The sequence below is a fragment of the Neocloeon triangulifer genome, unplaced genomic scaffold, assembly GCF_031216515.1.
Source record: "Neocloeon triangulifer isolate White Clay Creek 2 clone unplaced genomic scaffold, ASM3121651v1 ptg000010l, whole genome shotgun sequence".
NCBI lineage: Eukaryota > Metazoa > Arthropoda > Insecta > Ephemeroptera > Baetidae > Neocloeon > Neocloeon triangulifer.
The window spans coordinates 887,331-913,430 of NW_026775552.1; the positions used below are offsets into that span (position 1 = coordinate 887,331).

Sequence of the window (26,100 nt, forward strand, 5' to 3'; positions counted from 1 at the left end):
GGGCGCTCTCTCAGTCTGTGTCGAGGCGTCGAGCGATCGCCATGGTCGCGTCTTGCAACAAGTGAACGCGATCATGCCGCTGTTCTCCGACTACTACGGCAGCCCCTTCGGGGGCTACGGCGGCTACAACGGCTACAACGGCTACAACAGCAGCCCGGTGCTGTTCCGTGACCCGGTGACCCCGCGCAGGTACGGCCCCCTGCTGACCACCATCGTCGAGAGCGGCCTGACGCCGTCGGCGCCGCGGCGGGTGCCGGCCTACGCCAGGCCCAGCCCGTACGTGCCGCCCCCGAAACTCTACTCGTCGCCCCTCGTCACCCGCACCTACCAGCGGCCGGTGCGCATGGACACGGACAACATCGACGTGTCCGGCGTCAGGAAGATCAACCTTCGGAGGGCCGAACCTGCCGAGGCGGCGCTGACCAAGGACGGCGACACGCGCGGCACCATCAAGAGGGGCAGGACGGTGGTGCGGATCCACACCAAGAAGCAGAAGGACAACCCTGACATCGACAAACGCAGACGCATGACCCCTGGCGAGCGACTCAAGGAGAAGTTCATGATCAGGGACTACGACGCCGAGAGGAAGAAGAAGGACGAGGAGGAGGAGCGGCGCCGAACCACGGAAAGGGAGGAGGCGGAACGCAGGTACCGCAGGCTCATGTGCGTCGAGGTGCAGCAACCGGTGGCCCCGCAGGTCAGGACGGTCACCCAAGACCTTCTCCAGCCCAAGCAGCACGAGGAGGAGGAGGAGGAGAGCTCAGGGTCGGACACGGAGACGGAGGATTTGCAGGAAAACAGAAAGGTGAGGAGCGTGAAAAAGAAGAAGCGGCGGAAAAACAGACAGAGTTCTGTGAAGAAGAAGGAAGAAGTAGCCCCTGTGGCGCCTCCTCGGAGCAAAAAGCCCGCAGAGGTGGAGGAACCTGCGAAAAGGGCGCCAAAAGACCGCGTCAAGTCGGTCAAGGCCGGCGGCGTGAGTAAGCGAGTGGCCGCCACCAAGAAGTCCATCTTGCTGCCGCCCAAGGAGGAGGTGCAGATTTCCAAGGAAAAGAACAAGGGCCGCACTTCGGAGCCCCTCGGAGACATGATGAAGTCCTTCTCAGACTTTTTCCTCAATTTCGGAAAGCAGAAAAAACAGGAACCTGCTGCGAAGCCGGAGCCCGTGGACAGCAAGGAGCCCAGAGGCATTTTGAACTCGGACATAATCGGCAAAAGGAAGAGCGTCGTTTGCCTCGAGTACAGGGCGAGCGTGCGAGTGGCGCGAGTCGTGGACAAGGAGAACGCACGTCCCGCTCTGGTGGGCAGCAAAAGTTTGGACGGCGAAGAAATCGGCAACGGGGACAAGGCCGCGAAAACGGAGCAGCAGCCGGTGTGCCAAAATAATAAAGCGAATTTGGCAGAAAATAAATTCGCGGCAGCCAAAAAGAAGCAAGAAGCCGACTGCTTTTTCTTGTTCGATAAGGAGTCCGTGGAAATGGTGACGGGCAACGCTGCTGGCCCCGCGCCAGACACCGAGCAAACGACGCAGGTGTCCGCGCCGAGTTCAAAAGACGGCAAATTGAGTCGCATTCAAAGCGGCGATCAGATCAAAAGCATTGACAGTCCCAGGAAGTTGAAGGAAAAAGCGCCGGAAATCCCCAAAGTAGAGGAAAAAGAAGCGCCGTCCAAAAATACGCTCGTCAGTTCTCCAGCGGCGGCGAAAAATATTGAAGCGCAAACGCCAAAAATTAAAGTAACCACTCCGATTAAGGAAGTAACAAAAACCGTTGAGGTTAAAAAGGAAAAGTCTCCCGAGGCCCCAAAAGCTGTTAAATGTAAAGAAATTCCCAAATTAGAACCAGTAAGGCTGAAACAAGAAGAAAAATCTCTTGATATTCCCAAAAGCAAAGTCACAGAGCCGACTGAAAAAATTTCAAAAGCGGTGGAAGTTCCCAAAGTGGAAGATAAGGCGCCCGAAAAAGCACCAAGGCTAGATATTAAGAAGAAAGAGGAGAAATTACCTGAAAAAGTTCAAGAGGCTGAACAGAAAAGCCCTGAATTATTTAATGAAAAACCAAAAGATGTTATTACAAATGCGGAGAAAAGTTTTATTGCTGCAAAGATGGAAATTTCTCCTGAAAAATTAAATAACAAAATAGCTCCTGAAAGTCCAAAAATTGTCAAAAAAGTGGCCGAGCAGAGCCCGAAGAAAACAAGTAATAACATTTTAGCTGTAGCTGAGAAATTCCAGAAACCGGCTGAAACAAAGCCAGAGAAAGAGTCTGAAAAAATCCCCACCGTTAGTGAGAAAAAAGAAAAGTCGCCCGAAAAAGTGCAAGAAGCGCCAAAGGGTTTAGAAAAAGTTGATGAAAAAATTGCAGAAGTGACCCCGTTAGTTTTTAAGAAGAAAGAGAAAAGTCCTGAAAAAGTAGCACCTGCCGAGAGTCCAAAGGTAAAAGAAAAATCACCAGTGAAGCAAAAGCAACCGGACATTGAAACGAAGCAGGTAAATTCAAAACCTGTTGTAGAACTGGAATTACCGCAGAAAAAAGAGAGCTTGCCTGTCAAGCCGGTGGAGGAGAAAGAAAAGTCCCCTGAGAAGCCTCAGAGAAGTCCAAAGGAGCCAACAAGCCCCAAAGCAGCACCTACAAAAATTAAAGTCGTTCCTCAGGAACAAAAAATTGTTGAGTCACTCCCCAAGAAAGAATCAACTCCTATTAAAGTCCCAGAAACGGCAAAGCCTGTCCCTGAGACTCCGAAAAGTCCAACCGAAAAACTTGCAGCTAAAAAAGAAACTGTCCCTGCCACAAGCCCTGCTGAAAGCGCCAAAAGTGCAGTTGAAAAAGTCCCTGTTGATGCTCCGAAGAAACCTGAAAGAGCTCAAAAGGTGGCAGAGATCACAAAGATTCCAGAGCCGGTAACTCTGAAGGTTGCTGAGGTCACGAAGGTTCAAGAACCTCCGAAGAACTTCAGCCCAAAGAGCAGCCTGAAGATGTTGCAGTCGATGGCGAACAAGAAGGTTGACGACAAGGCGGACATGAGCAACATCCTGTTTGCGAAGGACAGCGTGAAGCAGAAGCCGCTGATTCTCAGGTCGCGGCCTTCGACGGTGAAGAAGCAGCCCAAGGCCAAGTTGGCGCTGGTCAAGCCTCCGCAGGTCAAAGCCTTCCCGGCGCCCGCAAAGCCCCTCTTCATGCAAGACACGTTCGCCAAGCTGCAGGAGGCCTTCAACAAGCAGCAGCAGCAGCAGCAGCAACCTGAGAGGAAGCAACCTGTGAAGCTGAAGAAGATGCGCGCCCGCACCGACCTGAGCGCCGAGCTGCTGGACAGCGCCGACGAGGAGCAGGTCAAGACCAAGGCCGAACTGCAAAAGTCGCAGTCCTCGGGGGGAATCAACCGGCAGGACAGACACACGGTCAGGAACATGAAGTTCCGACCTGACAGGGTCTCCACCGTCAGACACCAGGCCCTCAAGATGTCCGTCAAGGAGCCCAAGCAGGAAGGTCAAGAGTCTGACTCCGACTCGGACGATTCGGACACCGAGACCGAGTCGACGCTGTCTTCAGGGTCGGACACTGAGACCGAGGAAGGTCAGGCCAAGGTGGACAGGAACAGCACCAGCTCGCAGGACTCTGGCTTCGGCAGCAACCCCAACAGCCCCCAGGCCTCCACCAACTGCGGTAACAAAAAATTAAAATTATTTTCGGATGAATTGCATGAAAATTTTTACCTATTTTTTTTAAAATAAATTTACTAACCAGATTTATAACTTCAGGATATAAAATTAAATTATTAGGTAGGCGTTAAAGAAAACCCCAAGTTATTGCTTAAATCTTAGTTGCATAATTTCATAATGATTCAGATGATGCGAAAAGATGAATCATTAGCAGCGCGTTTGTCTATTTCGACAAAAGCACGAGCAGCGTATTCGGTGCTGACGCAATTATTTGGCTTTTGCCTCACTCGAACTGACAGCGGCGGCCAAAACGCTATCTTGACGCTTTTTAAGCTCGCGAGGTAAACAAACTGTATAAAAAGCAAGAGACGTATAAAATCCTATCTTTCTTTCTTTCTCTTTGACGTGTCGACGGCCTCGTAAATTTCGAAAAAGATCACAATTTAATTTATGCGCGGGGTTGAATAGTGTGCAGCGTGAACTGCCATCGCAAGTGCGAGAAGCACATGCCGAACTTGTGCGGCGTGAACCAGAAGTTGCTGGCCGAAGCCTTGTCGTCCCTCAAGAAAGGTAGGACGAACGCTGGATCAACAAAGAACGGTAAAAAGGACAAAGGAATCAATTTCAAAGCAAAGTTAGGCTTTCCGCTCGACGCCACTGCCCTGCCGGTTGCATAACTAACAAATATTTCGGGCGTCTAAATAAATTGCATGGAATTGGAATGAAACGAATAATTTTTTGTTTAAATTTGTTGCTTTTTATAAAAAGAAATAAATGAATTCTAAGGAAAATGGAACCTCCTACTAAATTTTTCAAATTTGATTAATAGTTTTTGTGCAAGATTTTTCTACCCTGAGATGGTTCCATCCTCTTTAATTCGAACGACTTTTTCCAATTTTGTTGAATAAACAAAGTATTTTTTCTTTTTTTTAATAAGCTGAATTTTTGGTTTTAATCTTGAGCATTGTGTTTGCAGCGCAATCGCTGGACGTGCGAGACGCGAGTTCGCCGAACCCTCGGCGGTTGTCGGCGACCCTGAGCAGCGACTCTGAGTCCGGCGAGGAAGGTCTGCGCAGGTACACGCCGCCGGCGCGCACCATTCCGCGCTTCCGCAAGTACGCGGTCGAAGACTACCAGTTCCTCAAGGTCCTCGGCAAGGGCAGCTTTGGAAAGGTACGAAAAAATTCGACCCGCGTGGGACGAAAAGACAACCCGTTGAGCACCGCGGCTATTCTCAGCGCTCACAAGAGATTTATTGTTACTTTCGGAGACGCTTTTCGTCCGCGGTGCCAATTTCTCAGCCCACCCATAACAAAAACGCATTCTCTCTCTCTCTTTCGCCTGACACAATCGGATTCCAAGTTTTAAAACTGAAAATAGCACTGAAAAAAAAATAACAAAAATTAGTATTTTTATTGTACCAAATTTTTATTAGCAAAAAAAAAAAAATGAAATCAAATAGCATTAAAATTATATTTCATTGAATAATATTATTTCCTTAGAATTTTTAACCATTTTTGATTGATGCGAAATAAAAAATGATTTGAAATTTTTTGGGCATTTTATCAGGTTTTGCTGGCCGAGTTGAAAGGAACCGAGTGTTATTACGCGGTCAAGTGCCTGAAGAAGGACGTGGTGTTGGAGGACGACGACGTCGAGTGCACCCTGATCGAGCGCAAGGTGCTGGCCCTGGGCACCAAGCACCCCTACCTGTGCCACCTTTTCTGCACCTTCCAGACTGAGGTTCGAATTTTCCCTCTTTTTCCCTCCAAAAATTGATTTCTGATTGTGCAAATTGTGCAGTCGCACCTGTTTTTCGTGATGGAGTACCTGAACGGCGGCGACCTGATGTTCCACATCCAGCAGAGCGGCCGCTTTGAGCAGCCGCGCGCCTGCTTTTACGCCGCCGAAATCGTCTCCGGACTCCGATTCCTCCACAAAAAGGGAATCGTCTACAGGTAACAGAAAAAACTTTAATTTTTTCAATTAAATTCCTAAAGATTGTAACAAATAAAAACGATAAAGTATTTTTGGTTAAAATAATACAAAATTTTTTATTTATAGAAAATACTTTTGGCCATTTCTGAGAAAGTTAATTTATGAATTAATTCACGAAATTTAATTAAAATTAATAATTATTAATTAATTTTGGTTAACAGGGACCTGAAGCTGGACAACATTTTGCTGGACTTTGAAGGGCACGTTCGAATCGCCGACTTCGGCATGTGCAAGTTGCAAATTTACCTGGACCGGACGGCGGACACGTTCTGCGGGACGCCCGACTACATGGCGCCCGAGATCATCAAAGGGCTGCACTACAACCAGTGCGTCGACTGGTGGTCGTTCGGCGTCTTGTTGTTCGAGATGCTGGTGGGCCAGTCGCCCTTCAACGGCTGCGACGAGGACGACCTCTTCTGGTCCGTCTGCAACGAGCAGCCCTACTACCCGCGCTACCTCTCCAAGGAGGCCCAGGCCATCCTCGTCCTGGTACGCACATTTTTTTGGAAACGCAATTTTTTATATAATTTTTATATTTTGTATTCACGCAGTTGCTGGAAAAAGACTCGTCGAAGCGGTTGGGCACCCCCGAGTGTCCGGCGGGCGAAGTCTTCGAACAGCCCTTTTTCCGCTCCATCGACTGGCAAGCCCTGGAGCGCAAGGAACTCGATCCACCCTTCAAACCCAGAGTGGTAAGAATCATGATGAGTTGGACCCAGAAAAGTTATGGCGCCTCCAATTCATTTGGCTTTCTGAAAGTTTAAAAATTATGGTTGTCGCACCTGTTCACCAATTGTTTCATGAGAAACTCAGAATTTGCGTTTTTTCTCCTTGTTTGAGATAGAAATTCTGAAAATAGCCGTGACGCCTGACAACTTTTCAATTTACCAGGTGACGTTCAAATTATTATTTCAGTGAAATTTTGAATCAAAGGCATTCTTTCCACATTGATATCTCAAAACAAAACAATTTAAAACTTGAATGTTCAATTCTTTGGAAAAGTTTTGGGAATTTTTAAGCTTTACTTGGGACACAAACTATGTTATTTTCAGAAAGTCAAATTTTTCAACGTTTGCCATTTTTCTTTGTCCTTGTGAACAATTAAGATTTTTAAACTAATTTTCCAATTTTAAAGCAACACTCGCTGGATGTGCAATACTTTGACTCGGCGTTCACGCAGGAGGTGCCCAAGCTGACGCCCGTGGACAAGGACATTCTCAACTCGATGGACCAGACGCAGTTCCACGGATTCAGCTACACCAACCCCAATGCCTGCAACGAGTGACAAACACCCCACCGAGCCACTCGTGGTCAGTTTTCTATTTTCAGCTTCAAATCTAAAAATGACCATTTTTTTTCAAAAAAAAAAAAAAAATTAATTAATCTAATTTTTATACAATCAATAATTTGTTTTGTATTTGAATCAATGAATTTTTATAAATTCATTCTCAATTTTAATCTTAAATTTAAATCTTTTCATGAATGAGATGTTTTTTTTTTTCAATATTTAATTTTTTTTAAATTTTCGCAGCTGCTTGCATTTTGTCTGCCTTGGCGAGAGGTTTGCCGATGGAAGTCGGGAGCAGGAAAGAAGCGGCCTCGGCCAGATGATTTGTGTTGGGCTGCGAGTTCGAATGAAAGAGACATTCAGTGGCGAATATGAACTCGCGCCCCTTTTGTTGCTGCTTGATTGAAAAATAATATAAATTATATACACGATTTTCGCCAAAATATAGAGAAAAAAAACAACCATTCACGTCTTGCTACTTTTTCACTCTGCTTTTCTACTGTGTATAAAATTATCCAGATTAATATATATGTACACTTTTTTTCTGTAAAACACACATGCAAGTTTTTAATAATATAATCATTACTGTATTTGTTGTGATACGCGCGCGCCTAACAATATTATATATTTAAAATTGGTAGGATGAAATATCATTTTGAAATGGCAATCTGTGCCTGTAAAATTAGAACAGCTTGATGTTCTGATCCGCCGGCCGAAATAAATAAAAAACTAATTTTTAAGGTTTAAAGATATATTATTATTATTATTAATTTAATAAATTTGAATTGCTCAAAGGCAAAACTACAAAAACGCACACATTTTATTTTATTTCAACAGCACTTCTAGATTAAATTTTAAGTCTCGTTTAAAAAGTATAAATGGCTTTTCTATACAACTATTTACAAAAGGAAAACGATTGCGTTGTTGGCTATCACAGTGTTCAATTGTAAAAATTAAAAGCACAACAAAATAATAATAATAATAACATATATTGCAAATTAATTCAGCAGATCTCTAGCTAATCTAGATTGATTCAACTCACGCCCGCCAATTTGAAAAATATCTCCAAACCTCAGGGACCTTCAAGAAAATTAAGACTCGTCTGACTTGGTCGCTCAGACACAAGTTAAAAATATAATTTTAGCAATAATGGTCTTTAGAAAATTCCTTTAATTGCCATTATTTTATTCAACTCTATTTGGCAATTTTGGTCCCTTAATTCTGTGGATTAATAATTTATCCTTCTGGTGAAATCGGCGTGCTTTGGAATCAAAATCACAAACAAATGGCAAAATGAGAGCGACGACGAGGAGGTGCAGCCTTATCTCGAGACATTGAATATTTGTGTGTGTGTGTAAATTTTAGAAAACGTTGAGTTGCTGAACACGCTGTTTGTTTGCTTTGTCAGTCGTAAATGGCGTTGATGAACTGCTCGGCCGACTTGAGGAAGAGGCGCCGCACCTTGCCGCAGTTGGTGTCCGACGTCTCCTCCAGGTAGTGCCGCAGGGGCAGCAGCAGGTTGCGGTACGGGTCAGTGCCCAGTTGGTACTGAAGAAGCAAATTTCAAAATCAGTTCGATAAAAACTTCACGTCTTTTACCTCCTCCATGGCGCGGTAGACGGCGTGGAAGGCCGGCTGCTTTTCCGAGTGGAAACTGCCGCGGTTTCCGTGAACAACGGCCACGCCCTCTTTGTCAGCACTTTCGCACACACTCATGTACATGCAGTGGTCCGGACGGAAGTTGTAGCGGCACGGGTAGACGTACAGTTTGTCTGAAATTGATAAAATTAAAATAACATCAACTCTGAATAATACCATTTAATAAGATTCTTGCAGAATTTAATTAATTTCTTCCTTATGGGGATTTTTTCAATACTTTTCATGGAATGTCATAATTCAAAATTTTAGGATTTTCGATTGATTTGTGTTTGGATATTTGGGTACCAGGGTGGAAGTGGAACAGAATGTTAATGATGTCCTGGTCGCCCCAGGTGATCTTGAGTTTGTACTCTTGGTAAATGGGCATCACATAGTCGATCCAGCCAAAGTTCCTCATTCGAGTCAGATTCATCAACATCACGCCAGAGTTCACACCCAGAGGGCCGTAGTACGGGTGTCTCGCGAAACGGTTGTACCTGCACAAGAAGAAGAATTTAAAACACATAATCAACAACAATCTTTCTTCAATTAAAATAAAAAATATCAAAAGTGGTAATTTTTTAGAGAAAATCAATAAACTAAGAAATTTTTTAATTTAGTTTTTTGATTCTTGAACTCTAGAAATTACTCGAATTTATAATTTTGTTAAAATATTTGTCCATCAAAATAAGAAATGCAATTTTTTATTTTTTAAAAAAAAGTGACAAGTTTTGTACCATCCAGTGGCCCTGTCCTCATGTTCGGGCGTCAGGGCTGCCATTTGTGACGAGTTGAAGTGGTGCAGGTGCTGCCAGATGCGCTCGAGTGGCGTGAGGAAGAGGGTGTCCGTGTCGACGTAGAGCAGCGCGTCCAGGTCTTGGAGCAGGTTGGGCAGGAAGAGGCGCTGCGAGGCGCAGGGTTTGAAGAGGCGGCGCCACTCCTCCTGCCGCTCCCTCGGCAGCTCGATGGGCCGCACCTCGAAGCGGAACCGCAGCTCCTTGACCCCGCTCCACTCCTTCAACTGAAATTCAAACAATCGTTTCATTTTCATTTCAAAATTTGTAAGTTTTAAACTTTTTCTGTGAAGCTCTGGCCGAGTTGTTCCTCGGCGAAGACGATGAAGCGCAGCGGCGCCTGAGTGAAGGTCAGAGCAGACTTGAGCATCACCAGCGTCTCCTGCAGACGGTCGCCGCACGCGACCACCGCGAGCACCACTTCCTCCTCCTCCGCCTTGCGTCCATAATCTCGGACGGACGACCTTCGAGAGAGACAAATAAATTCATTTTAAGAAATTGATTTGTTTGGCATCACCTTTGGACCGGTCGAGGGGCCGCTGCTTTCGTGGTGGTGTCCGAGGCGTCCGGAGGAGGAGCGTCCGATTCGTGCAGCACGTACAGGACGTAGGCTGCGGCGGCGGCGAACAGCAGCAGCAGCACGGTCGTCCTTACCGCCAACTTCATCGCTGCTCGCATCGCCTCCTCCGCGGGACACCCGCCACCACCATCTTCGGACGCTCACTGTCCGAACGTCCGAACCCTGCTATCGTTTCGTACAAAAACTATGGACAAAACCAGGCTTTTAATCTTTGTTGACGTTCCAAAAAGTAAACATCATTTTTGTCCGCCTCAAAAAATTTGGTGAACTGGGTGGGGTGTTTGTTAAGGAGTTGGGATAGAGTTGCTGAAGTTTGCAATTTTTCTCAGGAATTCAAGTTAGGGAGAATAAAAAGATTTTAATATTTTTATAATGAGTACAACTTTATCAAGATCTATGCATTTAAAGTGATAAGTAGCCACATTTGTACACTTATTGTCAATATATCGTAACTCCTTTGTTAGATCGCCTTTCAGATCAATCGGTTGTTGTTTATCCAGATGGCAGCAGCGGCGTTTCGGGCGTTCAAAGCTTTTCTTGTTTATGTATTTTGGTTTGACGTTTGACATTGGCGAATTTTGGCGACACATGTGAGAAAAAACAGGCGCCGGAGCTTTAATTTGTATGATCACGATCTTGCTTTTCCCAAGGGCGGTTCGCACACCCTTTCATCAGGTCACGATGACCCTAGTTTAATTTAAAACGGGCCGGACTTTTTCCGCTTGTTTGATCTCGACCTTCAAAGAGCACCGAACGCACCATGATCTTTTCGTTGTAAATCGCACCGTAAGGAACACGACGAATGAACAAATCAATAATTAATTTACTCCTTAAGATTCACTAAAATCCTCTCTATATTTTAGTTGAATTTCGAGCCATGTCTTCCCAGGAGCAGAAGGCGGCGGCGGACCTGATGGACTATCTGGACCAAAAGACGACGGAGGAGACAAGCAAAGTGGAGACTGCGAACGGCGGCGGAGGAGAATCGCTGATGGACGGAAAGGGACTGCGGCTGAACAGCCACGACGAGCGAATGCACACGATGCGGGAGCGCGCGTCGCACAACAACCGATTCTACGAGTTCTGCTGGCACGTCGGAAACTGCCTCGAGTGCTGTCTCATGTGCATGATCTGTTGTTGTGATCGATCAGAGTGAATGACCTCGTCATGTGCCAATCCAGTAGACACCTAGGTCGGCCAGCGAAAAGTGCCAATTTTCTATTATTGCATACGTGAGATTGATTTTTGAACAAGGATAATTTATTTCAGTGTAGTTTTACAATTAGTGGCGAATGTAGCCAAATTTTGCTCTCTGAAAGTTGCATTTCATAAATTAAATGGATTAAAAGTTGGTTGATGTGAAATGTCAAATAATGTAAAAATAATGAAAATAATATTCAATTTTTTTTTTTTTAAATTTATTAAAGGTTTGCTGAAGACGTGCCAAAATCGTGCTATTTAAATTTGCATATTTGTGCAGAAGATAAAATCTTCTGTTACTCTCCTTGCGGGCTGAATTCAAATTATAGGGGCCTTCGCAAAAGTGAATTTCTAATTATTGACGTCACTACCTGATGACTCGCCTTTAATCGTTTTCCTCCTCGAGCGTGTAATTAATTAAAAATTTCAAATTAATTAAAATGCTTGTTTGAAGTTTCAAGTTGGGCCTAATTGGAGAGTGACAATGTTTTCGTGACTCACACACGCCGCTGGAGTCGATTATTTCGCCAGTCTGGCCGGCAGCGCGATTGAAAAGCATGCTCGGTGACGTCACCGCGGCTGGAAACGGGCGACGGGATTTGCTTCTTTCTTTGCTTGGCCGCAGAGAGCGCTGCTCCCTCCGGCCACCGATCGCACAAGAAGAAGTTTATTCTGGGGCCGAAGCGCTCAGTCTGCAGTCTGGTCCGGCGACGCTGCGTCCACGAGGTCCCATCTCTGAACACAAACTTCATTCCTGCCTCCCGCAGCCCAATCACTTCAGCAGACGTGAGTTTACCTTATCATTTTCTTTTTTACTTAAAAATTCGATTAAAATTCGATTTTATTCCTTTTTTCCTCAATATGTTGACATGAATTCGTGAGTAAAGGAAGCGTTTATTTCGAAACGTGATAAAATTATGAAAATAATGTACGGCTGCCTTCAGATGGAAGAATTGTTTTTGTTCAACACTTGTGAGCGCTCAGAAAATTGTTTTTCTTGATTATTTTGATAACTTTAAAGAGAGCTCAGAGCTGTTTTCCTCATCTTGATTGTTGACTCGAGTTTAAGGGAATTTAATTTTGAGGACAAACTATTAAATATTCCTAATTTTTATTTATAATTTTTGTTACTTGGCGGAAAAAGAGCAGGCGAGATTAGTTACGCTGTTGGCGGATCGTTTTACAGCGAGACCAAGGTTGAAATTTCGCACGAGGAGAAGCAAAACAAAAAAATATAGAACATTAAGGGCAGCCCTCGGCGCAAAAGCAACATCTGGAAAGTTCACTCCGCTCTGCCGCCGCACTTTTGCACAACACGCGCTGCAAATTGATGAATCTATCTTTTCAAAAAAGGAAGTGGAAATTTATCAGAAACGGAAGAAGCGTGCGGCTGCTGCGAAGCAATCTTTTCGTTCAAAGCAGTGATTTCAACACTTTCCATCCTACGACGTTTTTCATTTGATGACTTTTTTATTTAAAAGAATTGAAACGCGGATGTGCTCTCCAGGGATCCTCTCAGGTCTGGCAAAGGACAAATATTTGCAATTAACAATATAAAGAGGTTCTTTGTGAGCTTTTACTGCGGCGCTCGGCACATCCGCTCCTATTTCAACTTCTCCAGCGAGTGTGTAATAACAAAACAATTTGCTGCTCTTTTCCAAACACGCCCTGCATTACATTATTTCCATGTTGCATTATATCGAGCTTGTTATTTTTCTCCCGCGATTTCTCAGAATCCTAATGAGGACTTTAATTGTCTTCGCAATTAGCAAAGCGGTTTTCTTGTCTCAATTTGCAATCATTTTTGTGTCTAGAGTTGAAAAAAGAAAATTCGTTTTGATTAATGATTTGTGCAGATAAAAGAAGTTGTTCGCCCACCGTGTAATGGAATGAGTGACGTGCCGAGTAATTATTATTACAAAGTAATTTCAGGGTGTTGCCTCCTCATCTCTTATTCAAGTTGTATAAAGATTAAAGACTTCTGCTCTCGCTCCTTAAATGTAAAACTTTGTAATTCGACGCAACCCTCGTTATTAAAATGACATTAATCTTTGATCTATTTGAACTTTTGTTCTCCGATTGAAAATTTTCCCAATCGATTTGTCCAGGGATTGGATTTATATATTTCCAATTATGGAGAAAAGCCGGTGTTGAGAGATTCTGCTTTCTCTCCAACAAGTGCGTGAATTGCTGGGAAAGCAAACTCGCTTTTTATTGCATAATAAATCGCGCTGCGTTTGTTATTTGTTTCAAAACAATTTGTTTCTCTAACCCCTGAGATAATTTTTTAAAGCGGGCCAAGTTAATTATTAGTCCAGAGCAAATTATTTGTGTTATACTTAAAATAAATTATAATCTTGAACAATTGATCGATAAAAATCATAAATTTATTCTTTCTTTTACTCATTAAAAAGACAAATCCGAATTTTACCCTGGTTTTGCAAATGTAGAAAAAAAGAACCTGTGTTTTTAAGCCCCATAACTATGCATAGGGAGTTTCCATTATCCTGGCAAAGATTAAAATTCCAAAAGACTTAAAAGATCTGAAAAATTTGTTAAAATAAATTTGCGAGTTTTTTTTCCATGAGCCATTTTTTACCTTATTTCAAATTCTCTTATTGTAACAGTTGGAAAAGGATTGTTGAAATCGAATGATTATTATTATTATATATTCAGAATTTTAATAACAGACGGTTTAAGCTAATTTGACATTATTTGTAAAATTCATTATGAAACTGTAATTTTTATATTTGACTTAAAAATTTTTATTTTGGTTTCTTTTTCTACATTGTTTCAATTCAATTGTTGAAAAAGGAACACATCCATATTATAATTAGTAAAAGCGTTTTATTTTAAATTAATTAATTAATTAAATTATAAAAAAATCAAAGAAATGGAATAATTCGAAGAACCTCAGCAACTTTTGGTGGCATAGAAAGACCCCTTGTTGATCAATAATGTGAATCACAGGCCAATAAATTATCAAGACCCCCAAACTGCCTCTCCATGCTTTTGTTAGTTTACCCGCGAAACGGAGACAGAAACCAGTTGCCGAACAGAAACGAGCAAATTATTATTTCAGACCGAAGAGATGAGCACAAATCTATCTTCAATCCCTTCAGCCTTTTCCCAACATCAGAGATTCGCAGCTTTTTTTCCTTGCTGAGAGAGCAAATGGGGAAACAGATCAAAGCAGTTGCAGTAATTTTTATTTTTGGCCTCATCAATTTCATAATTAAATTTAGTACTTAATTTAAAATTTAAATTAATTTAATGATGAAATAATAATTAATGTTGGAAATAAATAAATAAAAATGCAACAAATAAAATCAGCTCTAAACAAATAAAAATTGGAAAATAATTTTGTGTTTTAAAATTAACTAAATTTTCTTTGTGTTTTTTTTATAGCTGGGTGGCGGGAGCGGCGTGTGCGGCGGCAAGATGCGGCTGGCGGACCCCGAAATGGGGGGCCAGGCCCCGTGGGCGTCGCTGCTGAAGCCCCTGGCCGAGGAGCGCGCCCTGGAGCCAGCGCCGCCCCCCGCCGAGCAGCCCCCCGCCGTCGGCAGGGGGCAGGCCAAGCCCCCCATGCGGCGCCGCCACACCCTCGGCGAGACCTTCAACGCCACCCTCTCGCCCCTGCTCAACCCCCTCATGCACTACGACCAGGTCGACGCCAACGCCAAGGTCGTCGCCCCGCAGAACTCCTCGCCCTTCAGGTACTTTCTTTCGATTCTCGTTTATTTCTTAATTAAAACTTGGATAAAAACAGTTTTTTCCCCCATTATTTTTTATTCTGAATGCAGATGTTTAGACCAAAAAGAAACAAAATCGCAGGTATTTTTAGATATGTAAAAAATAGTACAAAAATTTCTGTACTTTCGTATTTTAGTTCTGGAAGTTTTTATGTAATCCGATTTTTCTTACAAAAAGCAAAATCGTACACCCCATGCAACTTTCGGTTTCCGCGCTGCCAGATCGGGTGTGTGTTATTTTTTTTTCACTCTTTTTTTCGCAACTGGCGTCTCGAATTTCACGCTCATCTCTCGTTACCCTCGAACCGAGAAACAAAGTCTGCTGCACGAATTAACGGAAAGGAAATTCAGACGCACGACTTGTCAATCAAACTCGTGTTATTTTCACCTTGGCCGCCACTTTTGCGGTTCAAAATTTAAATAAAAATTCAAATCAACGTATCAGAGACATGAGAAGATTGAATTCCTGGTTTGGTTTGAATGAAATGCGCACCCTTGTCAGATTTAATTACTGACAGCGAAAAATAAAATAACGCAATCTCGTGGTTTTATATTTACTTTGTAATTGCGGCGCGGCGGTGAATTGAAAGAGCATAAATTCCAATTAAGATGCCATAAGATGCAGATCGGTTTCAAGAAAAGAGTGGCCGTGACGATCGCTGCGATCATGTTCGTTGCTCTTTATTGCAAAATTGGATCGAATCGAACCGTTCTCGAGCCGACATTTCAACTTCCAAGGTGCACCAGGTGGAAATAATTGAGTTGTGCTGTGAACGCGTCATTGTCCGAGAGGGAAAAACAACCTATGCGCGCGTCATGGATTCGCCAAATCAGGCTGAAAATGCAGCGCGTTGTCTTATTAATTGTGATGCTCTCGGCGGAACGATGCCTTGAGCCAATTCAATCTCTTTCATCACCAATCTAAATTTAGCCCCTTTGTATCGAGTTTTTGGCAGGGGCAGTTTTGCATTTGTAAACAAAGTGGTGCGCATTTTACGAAAACAAATCATCCAATTTAATTGTTTCTATGGAAAATAATCGAAATATTCAACAATTCCTAACAAATCTTGAATGTTTCGGGTTTTTTCAAGGAGATTTTTACACGAGCAAGAGATTGAATTCCAAATTAGTAATATGAGGAAAAAATTTAATGAAATTAAAAAAAAAAATGCTAGTTCTGAAAATTATCCAATCTTTCAAAAATTCAACTTGCAATTTTTCAAACATCTTTGGTTGGTTTTTAATTCTTCACTAAATTTAAACTGTGTATTTATGCAAAATGTGAGCCAAGTGTTTTCACAAAACAGCGCATTAGACGTTTCTGCACTAAAAAGTGTGGCCGGCAGCAACAGCAGATTTATTATCTTCTAAACTGTTGCAAACAAAATCGGGGGCAGCAGAGATTTCCATCGAAACGAAGACAAGGTCAGGATTTTTTGAGTGCAGCCAGGCCCGCGATAACATCTCTGCTGTGTCGGTTCAAAAGTCAGAATACATAATTGGGAATGAAATAAAAATGTATAAATGGCTGCGGCAATTAAAGAGGAATTCCCCAGAGTAGCGAGCGCGGCGCTGCAATTGTTTCGCGTTTTCTCTCGGACTGAATTGCCAGCGGCGACTCGCGCACCTGTGCAGCCTCTCAGCACAGCTTTTTGCTCTCAAACAAAATTATGCAAATCAGCCGATTCGGATCAGCACAAATATAACGTGTGCATAATTTATGGTCCAACCGACACGGCATGACATGTTGAAATTTTGCACAACGCGCATGAATATAATTATGAAAGATCAAATAAGATCACATAATAATTTTCTTTTTGAAAGCGGAAAAAGTAAAATGACGAAAACAAAGAATTTCAACCCTTAACAAGAATTTCATGGCATCTTTGAAATTGAAACTTTTGAGCCTTCTGTATTAAGATCAATTTAAATTTGTGATGTCGACTGACCTATTGATTTTATTTCCCATCTAAATTTGGTGAAATTTTTATCAATTTTGGTCGGGCCAATTTTGAGAAAATTCTCATCAGAAAAAAAAATTAGTTTTCAAAAATTTAGGCCTCCCAATGAATCAAATTTCTCCTTGGAAATGAATTCTTCAAACCAATGATAAAGAAGGGAAAAATTATCATGTAAAATTTTCAATATCTCCATTAAAATTTTTAGAATCATTCAAATAAATATCACGAAAGAGAAATTTCGAAAGATTCTTTGGCGCCGAAATTGAGAATTGATACAGAAAGGGTCCTTGAGCTGAATGTAATGAGACGAAAATGACTCGGCAAGAAAGGCGCGAGTAATTAGAATATCATCAACAAGGCCTGAGCTGCAGGTTGCATAATCCAAGTGTCAATTACCGCAAAACAACTCCACGTTTCAATAATTAATCTGCATAAAAAACACGATGAACGACGAGATTTGCCAACAATCAGGAAAAAAAAATCAAGATTATGCAAATGAGGATCTGCTGACAAAAAAGCAAAAATTATGGCGCCCGCATCTCTCTTTTGATTTAATTCCATCTCAGATGAAATCTCAACTTTTCGCTGGTTGGTCGTCGCGCCGTAAAATTTAGATGTATTAAATCTCAAGTGCTGATCCCGCATCTGATCTCTAATTACAAAAGTCATGAAATTGCTCTCCTTACTTTGGTCTCGTAGAATTTATTTTTAAGCAGATTTGTTCTGCCGATTTTTTGTTTTCAATTCCTTTTCCGACTAAGAAGCTCGTTTGCTCTTCCCACAGAGCCCAATTATAAATAATTCTCAGGCTCTATCGTTTTTTGCGGACACTTTTCTAAGCTCTGAGGTGATTTAGAGCCTCGTTAGGTCGCGCAAACTGATTTGCATAATTCTAATGGTCGAAAATAACAGCAGGAAGAATAAAAAGAAAGATTGCCACATTCTTGTTTTCGTCCCAAACCAGCAGAAACCTGCACAATTTGAATGTTTATCATCGCAGAGAGTGGTCTTGACCCGTGACCTTTTATCAGATAAACAACAAACTGACACTCTTGAGAAAAGAAAATGTGCGGTTCATAAATAAATCGGAATTAAATGCGTGAAAATAGGATTATTTATAAAAATACTGTATTACGAATTTCCTTAAATATCTTTTACGTTATTCATATTTTTGGATTTTAATTGCCTTGAGTAGTAATAAAATTTACATGATTTATTACATTTATTTAGGAAATTCAAATCAAATAAGAGTAACTTGAAACAAAATCCATTGTTCATCATTTTAATTTGCTTTGAACAATTAAACCTTTAAATAATATTAAATTTTTTTATTTGAATCATTATTATTTCAGCCTTATTGAAATTATCATTGATTTTCGTTAATTTTTTGTTTAAAGACGGCTTTCGAGGTTCAGCCAGCGTCGTTTTCGGCGGCGGGTGGTGTTCAAGGGCGGCGACTGCAACGTGACGCAGTCGAACGTGGCCAAGCGGCGTCGGCGCTACCTGCAGGACATCTTCACGACGCTGGTGGACGCGCAGTGGCGCTGGACGCTGCTCGTGTTCGCGCTCAACTTCCTGCTGTCGTGGCTCGGCTTCGCCGTCCTCTGGTTCCTCGTCGCCTACTCGCACGGCGACCTCGCCTCCTCGCCGGACAACAACGCCACCTGCGTCACCAACCTCAACACCTTCACCGCCGCCTTCCTCTTCAGCGTCGAGACCCAACACACCATCGGCTACGGATCCAGGTAAAGACGCAAAAATATAACAAATATCATTTCTCGTCTTATCCACTTTATAATTATAAATTTTTTGAGAACTATTTGGAATTTTGATGAGATCTTGAAATTTTTCAAGAATCCAGCGAAAAAATGCAGTCAAACAATTTTTCAGTCCAAAAAGAAACATTAAATTTAAGCTTTTTATCTTCTAATTTCAACTAGATTTCCAGAATTTTGGTGGAAATGATGAAATCATTTTACATCTTTCTGCATTTAATTATGATAATTTGGTTGTATTTCTAGTGATATCTAGAAAATTGTTCTATTGATCGAAGTTTATTGCGCTAAATATATTTAAAATTGACTATTTTGGTAATCACATTAAATTTGTGCAAAAATTATTAAATTTTAGAAAAGTATTAGTTCAATTGATGTCAAATAATAAAAAACACCAAGTAAATTAAATAGTAAAGTCACCAGTTAAAACATTTATTTGAATTTTATATAATGAAAAATGGAGCTTTCTGACGGATTTTAGTGAAATTTGTGTATTTAATAGATTAATTATTTTGAATCTTAAAGCTGTTTTCATAATTTCTCTAAATTTTGTCCACGTGGTAACCATCTAGGATCAGGTTGAAAATTTATTAAACAAGTGCCACGTCCACTTAAACCACGCCTCCTGTTAACGTTCTGCAAACACACTTCTTGTTTTACGACTTAATAATGTGATTACAGGTTCACATAAAAAGTTGCCCCGAGAGTACTTGAAAGAGCAGCGCAAAAACTGGTCCCATTTTCTCTCCTACGTTTAAAGACGATTTCAACAGTTCAGGAACGCAAAATTATCATTTGGAACTTGTGAATCATTTTTGATTGGTGATCAACGTGTAAATTTTTGAGAAAATCGTATTTCAGATCAATTATGGTTTGCTTACGGAAAATTTAAAAAGAAAAATCGTTATAATCGCATTTCAAGTAAATGACAATTGCTTCGGCTAAGTTTGTGACCCACCAGCATGTTCCTTGATAACCCTGCTACAAATATGGCACCAGAAAATTGGGATTTAACGCGTAAAGTTTTGAAAAAAAGAAAAAAAAAATCGAATTGAAGGTTGAAAAACGACGTTTTTTGCATTTTTCAGGTTTCCGAGACAAGTGTAAGCAAATTTTTGAACACTTTGATTTGTTTGATTTATAAAATCAAATATTATGATTCTTAATATTTGTTCTACAATACCCTGATAATGAGAACATTTCATATTTTTCAAAATCCAATATGGCCGTCTGAGATACACATGGGTTTACTAAAACTTAATGGGCGGCAATGTCCTAGGTCAAAGGTCATTGACCCTGGCAAAAGGTCAAACTATTAAGATTTGTGCCCCCTTAAAATAGGCAACCCGTCAAAAAATCAGAAATAGCCAAAAGATGCGCCATGTCATTTTGCGTCAGTGCGTAAAATTTTCAGAATTTTTGAACAAGCATTTTTGAAAAATTAATGATTTTCAAATAATAGTGTTCGAACAAATGAAAATTGTCTCTTCGGATGAGTTAAAAATTGGCAAAATTTGCTTTTTTCATCATATTTGAAACAAATTAAGTAGGTTTTATTGTATTAAATTTATATTTCAAGGATTCAAATAAATTTGGTTGGTGTTTTTAAACGACTCAAGTTCCGCTTGATAAGTTTAATGAGATACTTTTTGTATTCTTCAAATTTGCTGTTGAACTTGAGACGATTTGCTTTGATTTTGGCAGGTACATTTCTGAGGAGTGCTGGGAGGCGATGGTGGTGATGTGCGTGCAGTGCATCGCCGGCGTGATGATCCAGGCGTTCATGGTGGGCATCGTGTTCGCCAAGTTGTCGCGGCCCAAGAAGCGGACGCAGACGCTGCTGTTCAGCCGGAACGCGGTGATTTGCCAGCGCGACGGGCAGCTGTGCCTCATCTTCAGGGTCGGCGACATGCGCAGGTCGCACATCATCGAGGCGCACGTGCGCGCGCAGCTCATCAAGCAGCGAATCACGAGCGAGGGCGAGTGCATCCAGTTCTACCAACACGAGCTGCGCGTGGGCGGCGAGGGCGCCGACGACGACCAGATCTTCTTCATCTGGCCCACCAACATCGTGCACAAGATCGACGCGTCCAGCCCCCTGTACCACATGAGCGCCGCCGACATGGTGCGCGAACGCTTCGAGCTGGTCGTCATCCTCGAGGGCGTCGTCGAGAGCACCGGCATGACCACCCAGGCCAGGTCCTCGTTCCTGCCCTCGGAGATCCTGTGGGGCCACCGCTTCCAGTCCATGGTCGACTTCAAGCCCGAGCGCGGCGAGTACGAGGTCGACTACAGCAAGTTCAACAACACCACCGAGGTCGAGACGCCGCTCTGCAGCGCCAGCGACCTCGACCAGCTCAAAAAGTGCATCAACACCAACAACAGTGAGTGCCAGGCACACCTTAAATTTAACTGCATTAATGAAATTTTGGAAATTTCACTTCTAAATTGAAAAGTTTCTTGCTTTTTTGAAGAATATTATTTTGGTCAAAATTTTACACTTTTTTTTAAATAGTTCCTTCCTAGAAAAGCACATTAAATTGTTACCAGTTTAGGAATTTAAATCTTTATTGAACTAATTAAACACGAAAGTTTCAATTTTAAGCTAAATTAAGTTCAAACTCTCGGTTTTCATTGAGAGTTGATTTTTTACTTATCTACTTTTTTGTAATCAAAAAGTATTCATTTTTAATATACTCAAATTCCTGGAATTAACTTCCAACCAATTTGCGGAAAGTATATTTTAAAAATTAATAAATTCGAATAGAAATTTCATGTGGATCTAGAAACCGCTAGAAACTGTGCAATACTTGGAAAACAAGTTAAAATTTAAAAATTTCTTTAACAAATTTGGATTTCTGTTTTGAAAAAATCCATATTAAAATTAAATATCAATACAATAAAATGACATAGTTTATGTTTTAAGTACAAAAATTAAGTTTCGGAAACAGAAATTCTAAGATAATCTTGAAAATTAATGAAAAGATAAGAGACGTATAAAATTTTGGCATTAAATATTTGTCTCAATTAATGAATTTTGACTCCATGACGAATTGGCAATTAAGCATTCAAAAAGATTATTTTAAACATTTCTGTTCTGACAAAAAGGCTGAGAAAATCTTTCTTCAAACATTTGAATTTAAGTTCAAATAAAATATCATTAATTTTGCAAATAAAAGTAGGATCTTTTCAGTTCTAATTCAGCCAAAAAATTATATGTTTATCTTTTTTTTATAATATTTCATGCAAAATTCCTTTTCGTTGTTATTTTTTTACTCGGTGAGCTTTAATTTCGCCGAATCTTGTGTGTTTTTGCAGCAATTATCGAGAAGAAAGAACGGGACCGGAAGGTGAGTCTGCCGCCGCCTCCGTCGCAGCCGCCGTCGCCGAGCCAGCACCAGGAGGAGGCGGACGAGGCCCTTGACTTGCCGGGGCCCGAGTCGCGCATCTAGCCTAACCTGCCAGGGGCAAGCAGTGATCTCTCCGTCTGGTGAGTGCTGCTGCCTGTTGTTCATTTTGCTCAACAAAGCAAAAACTAATTCTCACTTACAAGTGCAATGGAACATTTATCACGATTATGGTTTGAAACCTAAAGTCAGTTTTTATTTAATTAATTGAGCACAAATATTAAAGACCGAGAAAATGATATAATTACAATATTTAGCTAAAAAGGGCAGAATTGGAATATTTTGATTTGATACGAAAGTCTATTTTGCTGGACAAAATATGATTAAATTTGAATAAAATTTCAAATTTCTAAGAAATTAGCAATTTCAACGTGATTAATTGGCGAAATTTAGACTTGCAATTGCAGAGGAAACGCGTTTAAAGAGTGACCCAGATTTTTGGTGCAAAAGTGCTAATTTTAAAAGTGGTGCGGGTTGGAAAGGCGGCCACGCATCTGCTAATATTTTAATGAGCGCGGCCTATTAAAATCGGCGTGACCTTTTCGCTTCAATCATTGTTGATCCCCCCAGCTCGGACGATTCGCGCGTCCGAGGTGACAATCGGGTGTGAATGGGGGACAAACGACCATCCTCATTGCATTTAAAGCAGCGCCCATTAACAACACACACGAGACCTGCATCCTGCGCGCGGCCAAATTACCATCGCTTGCAGCTCCGCAGCCAGCAAGCCTCGTCTTATTCCGACGATTCAAACCGCGAAACGAGGAAATCGGCGCCGGGAAATCCGATCTTTTCTGCGGAAAACTGCGTCTCGCTTTTGTTCACCTCAACTGGAAACGCAGTAGCCAAAGAGCCGTGATAAAAATTGACACTTGACTGATCAAGGCCTCGAGTGGGAAGGCAAATTCAGACAATTTTAAAGCTATAAATAAAAGATATTAATTCGAAATATTATTAATTTTAATAAAAGTTACAATTAATTTTAATAAAAGTTACAAAAATTGCAAAGTTTAAGTTTAAAATTGAAAAAATAGCTTTATTATTAAAAAATAATCTATAAATAAAGCATCAAAATAGGTGGATCAGATCAAACTTATATAAGTGGCAATGAGGAATGAAATCTATTGTTGAACTATTCTAAATAGAAGATTTAAAATTATTTCAACTGGAGAGTACGTTCCTGAAAAGTACATAAGTTTTTTTTTTTAATTTAATGACATCTTAACCAGTTATTAAAATTTTATTCAATTTAAGGAAAGATTTGAGAAATTTAACTCATTAAATAAATAAAATAAATAAATAAATAAATTGGGAGAACTGAATTTTAAAATTTAACATTTTTTCTTACGGGAATTTTCAAAAATAATTTTTTCCTCAAAACTGATAGTGATAAATATTCGACCAAATCACGTTCATATCACTCCAATAAGATGAGAAAATGAAATCAATAGGTCTGCCGACAGCCAAAATGTACATTGATCTTTTCAGAACTTTTATAGAAATAAAAATCTTGATAAGTGAGACAATTTGAATTATTTTTGCATGCAATTCTGGCGAAATTGCATCTTAATGGTTCGATTGAGAGATTCCATCTGTGGTTTCCGCGTGAGTACCTTTTATAAAATTCTAACAGCGAAAGTGTCGCCAGCTTATTCCAAGGTCCTTCCTCGAGTGTTGCCATCGTTGAGCTGCAATTGCATTTTATTTGTTGTCCCTCTCGAGTACCGAGACAAGCATATATAATAAAAGTCAGTTTTAAAAACGAAAATCGAAGCTAATAAGAAGAGACTTATATGGCGCGTCTCGTCGGCCTTGGGATTTTGTGAAAAGAGATTATAAAAGGATGGGCTGCGCACCGAGGGCTTTTCATTGTTGCTCAATTAGGCGGCCGCGGGCGGCTCAATGACGCTGCGTGCAGTCCCAGACCCGGTTCCTCTCTCTGATAGTGCAATTAATTAATCCGGATCTAAAAAACCATTCAAGGGGATAAAACGCCCATTTCGTTTCTCTCTTTTAAATTAATTTAAATGGAGCATTCTATGGAAATTAATGGACAATCAACAAGATCTGCGTCTGTTGGACAATGTCAAGGTCAAGAGCGTGAAATTTTCGATTGACCTTTCTCTTGAAACAGATAAAAATGATGGCCTAAATCATCTAAATACCATCCAGACCACTTATCTTTTTTTTTTAATTTTAATTATTTTAAAGCAAAATCAAATCAAGAGCTTTTGTCTCCAAAATCTCGCAACAAATTTGATTTCTTTTTTTAATTTGATGGCTTAAAATGATTAATCAGCTGATTTTTACATAAAAAAATTTAAACTTGAGGCAAATTGCACTTGAATAATAATTGGAAGCCACATTGGAATTGAAGGATATTTTCAAATTATTTACAAATTTTCTTGTCGCTCGTGGCTAATGATGGACGAGATAAGTAAGTGGCTTGTGGGTCAACTCGCGAGATTTACATAAATTGTAATAATCCACTCTTGAGCTTTATCTCGTTGCACAGCACCAAGGCCGGCCATGCAGATAATAATAGTAAAGCGACGACTCGTGTTTTCTAAGCAAACAGACGCATTAATCGAAAAAGCAGATTGAATCTCGCGTTTCATATACATAAATTCCAATTTCTTTTAAAACGCACAATTAATTTCCCTTTCTCTCGCGTTCGTCGGCCTCCGCGCGGGACAACAATAATTTCTCTAAAACACCCAAAGCCATTGCTAATTGAAGGCTAATCGAGCAGTGGTGACTCATTTCCATCCATTTTCAATTAACGGCTGCAACGAGTTGTGATAGGTTATGCGACCAACCTTTTATTCTAAAGTGAGACTTGAGCATTCGAAACCTCCTCGAGGCTATAAATTTAGCTTGAAATGATTATAGGGAATTTTTGGAAAATGGAAATCATAATTTAAGATAAATCTAAGAATAAAAGTGCGGGCTATTTAAATTGATTAAATTAAATTTGAAAACTTTAAAATTGAGTCAATCTTTTTTTTCATTTTTATAAAAATTCTAAACTAAAAAAGTTCAGGAATCGGAATCATTTTTACCTGGATGAACCCTGACAACTTAAAATATGAAGTTTTTGAACTGAATTTTTTATACGTTTAAAAATTTTACATTTCTATTGAAGTTGCTTATGTGAGCTGTTGAGAGGAAATGTCTATAAATTGACACGATTCATCCTACATATCAACACCTCAGGTCATTTTGAGCCTTCTTGAGCCATGTTTGATTTCACAGGCAGAAAACCTCATTTTTCAATCTTTCCCCTTTTATAACTTTTGCCACTTTTGATTTGGAATAAAACTTTGAGCACAAAAAGTGTGCAGAATTAAATTTTCTACAAGATTTTTAAGAAATTTTTCTCTAAAATGTTTTCAAAAAAATCTAGAGCTTAAAAATCAATCAAAAAATGAAACATTGAGCAAAAAACGTTATTTTTCAGCACATCTGCATTCATGGCTTTTGCCGCTTTGGATTTAGGAGAAAATTTTTAATACAAAAAGTGTGCAGAATGAAGTTTTCTAAAAGTTTTGTATGAAACATTTTACTCTAAAATCATTTCCAAGAGAGCGGCAACTAAATAACCTATTAAAAAAAATGACAAAAAAATTGACCTATGTTCAGATAATTGCAATTTATGACGCCAAAAATTATCATATTTAAGCTACATTAATATTGTTTTAAAATCTCATGTTTGCACAGAAAATAGAAAAATTACTACAAAAATCTAAAGTACGCCACCTTTCAAAGGTTCTTTTTTTAAATAGAAAAAAGGAAAATCTCTTCAAATTGTGAAAATTTCAGACTTGTCATCATTATTTTCCAGTTTGAAATCTTTCTTAGCAGGACTAAAATAATTGTTGCTTTGCGTTATTTTGTTTCAGAATCTCAACCAGGGTCCAAAAACGCCGCCAGAGCAAGTTAAAAGACAAAAAAATCAAACCCTTCAAGTCTCTCTACAAGTATTTCCTCTTCTCTCTCTATTTTTGAAAATTGAAATTCTCTCAAGTGTGGCCGCAGCAAAACAAAGTGTT

General features: G+C 40.5%; 3 protein-coding genes across 3 annotated transcripts; 2 read left to right on the plus strand and 1 right to left on the minus strand.

The window, feature by feature from the left end:
* Positions 1 to 7,755, plus strand: LOC132195682 (serine/threonine-protein kinase N1-like). The gene is made up of 8 exons (XM_059617843.1): positions 1 to 3,659; positions 4,632 to 4,828; positions 5,225 to 5,398; positions 5,459 to 5,613; positions 5,815 to 6,142; positions 6,205 to 6,345; positions 6,789 to 6,963; positions 7,185 to 7,755. The coding sequence occupies exons 1-7, from the start codon at positions 74 to 76 to the stop codon at positions 6,936 to 6,938; spliced, it is 4,731 nt and encodes a 1,576-aa protein (XP_059473826.1). The 5' UTR covers positions 1 to 73; the 3' UTR covers positions 6,939 to 6,963; positions 7,185 to 7,755.
* Positions 7,677 to 10,972, minus strand: LOC132195686 (glucoside xylosyltransferase 1). The gene is made up of 6 exons (XM_059617848.1): positions 9,891 to 10,972; positions 9,654 to 9,837; positions 9,317 to 9,600; positions 8,886 to 9,076; positions 8,541 to 8,713; positions 7,677 to 8,489 (listed from the first exon to the last, which is right to left on the minus strand). The coding sequence occupies exons 1-6, from the start codon at positions 10,049 to 10,051 to the stop codon at positions 8,346 to 8,348; spliced, it is 1,137 nt and encodes a 378-aa protein (XP_059473831.1). The 5' UTR covers positions 10,052 to 10,972; the 3' UTR covers positions 7,677 to 8,345.
* Positions 10,448 to 26,092, plus strand: LOC132195685 (G protein-activated inward rectifier potassium channel 3-like). The gene is made up of 7 exons (XM_059617847.1): positions 10,448 to 10,739; positions 10,817 to 11,939; positions 14,562 to 14,869; positions 18,264 to 18,611; positions 20,346 to 21,025; positions 21,960 to 22,131; positions 25,951 to 26,092. The coding sequence occupies exons 3-6, from the start codon at positions 14,595 to 14,597 to the stop codon at positions 22,091 to 22,093; spliced, it is 1,437 nt and encodes a 478-aa protein (XP_059473830.1). The 5' UTR covers positions 10,448 to 10,739; positions 10,817 to 11,939; positions 14,562 to 14,594; the 3' UTR covers positions 22,094 to 22,131; positions 25,951 to 26,092.
* The last annotated feature ends 8 nt before the right edge of the window (positions 26,093 to 26,100 follow it).

Bases quoted from the DNA above. Each gene is read 5' to 3' on its own strand.
- LOC132195682 (XM_059617843.1), top strand. From the start codon at position 74: ATGCCGCTGTTCTCCGACTACTACGGCAGCCCCTTCGGGGGCTACGGC. The intron at 5,399-5,458 runs GTTCGAATTTTC...CAAATTGTGCAG, and splicing joins TCTGCACCTTCCAGACTGAG to TCGCACCTGTTTTTCGTGAT. The intron at 6,143-6,204 runs GTACGCACATTT...GTATTCACGCAG, and splicing joins CCCAGGCCATCCTCGTCCTG to TTGCTGGAAAAAGACTCGTC.
- LOC132195686 (XM_059617848.1), bottom strand. From the start codon at position 10,051: ATGCGAGCAGCGATGAAGTTGGCGGTAAGGACGACCGTGCTGCTGCTG. The intron at 9,601-9,653 runs GTTTAAAACTTA...TTTGAATTTCAG, and splicing joins GCCAGAGCTTCACAGAAAAA to TTGAAGGAGTGGAGCGGGGT. The intron at 9,077-9,316 runs GTACAAAACTTG...CTTCTTGTGCAG, and splicing joins GAGGACAGGGCCACTGGATG to GTACAACCGTTTCGCGAGAC.
- LOC132195685 (XM_059617847.1), top strand. From the start codon at position 14,595: ATGCGGCTGGCGGACCCCGAAATGGGGGGCCAGGCCCCGTGGGCGTCG. The intron at 18,612-20,345 runs GTAAAGACGCAA...TGATTTTGGCAG, and splicing joins ACCATCGGCTACGGATCCAG to GTACATTTCTGAGGAGTGCT. The intron at 21,026-21,959 runs GTGAGTGCCAGG...GTGTTTTTGCAG, and splicing joins GTGCATCAACACCAACAACA to CAATTATCGAGAAGAAAGAA.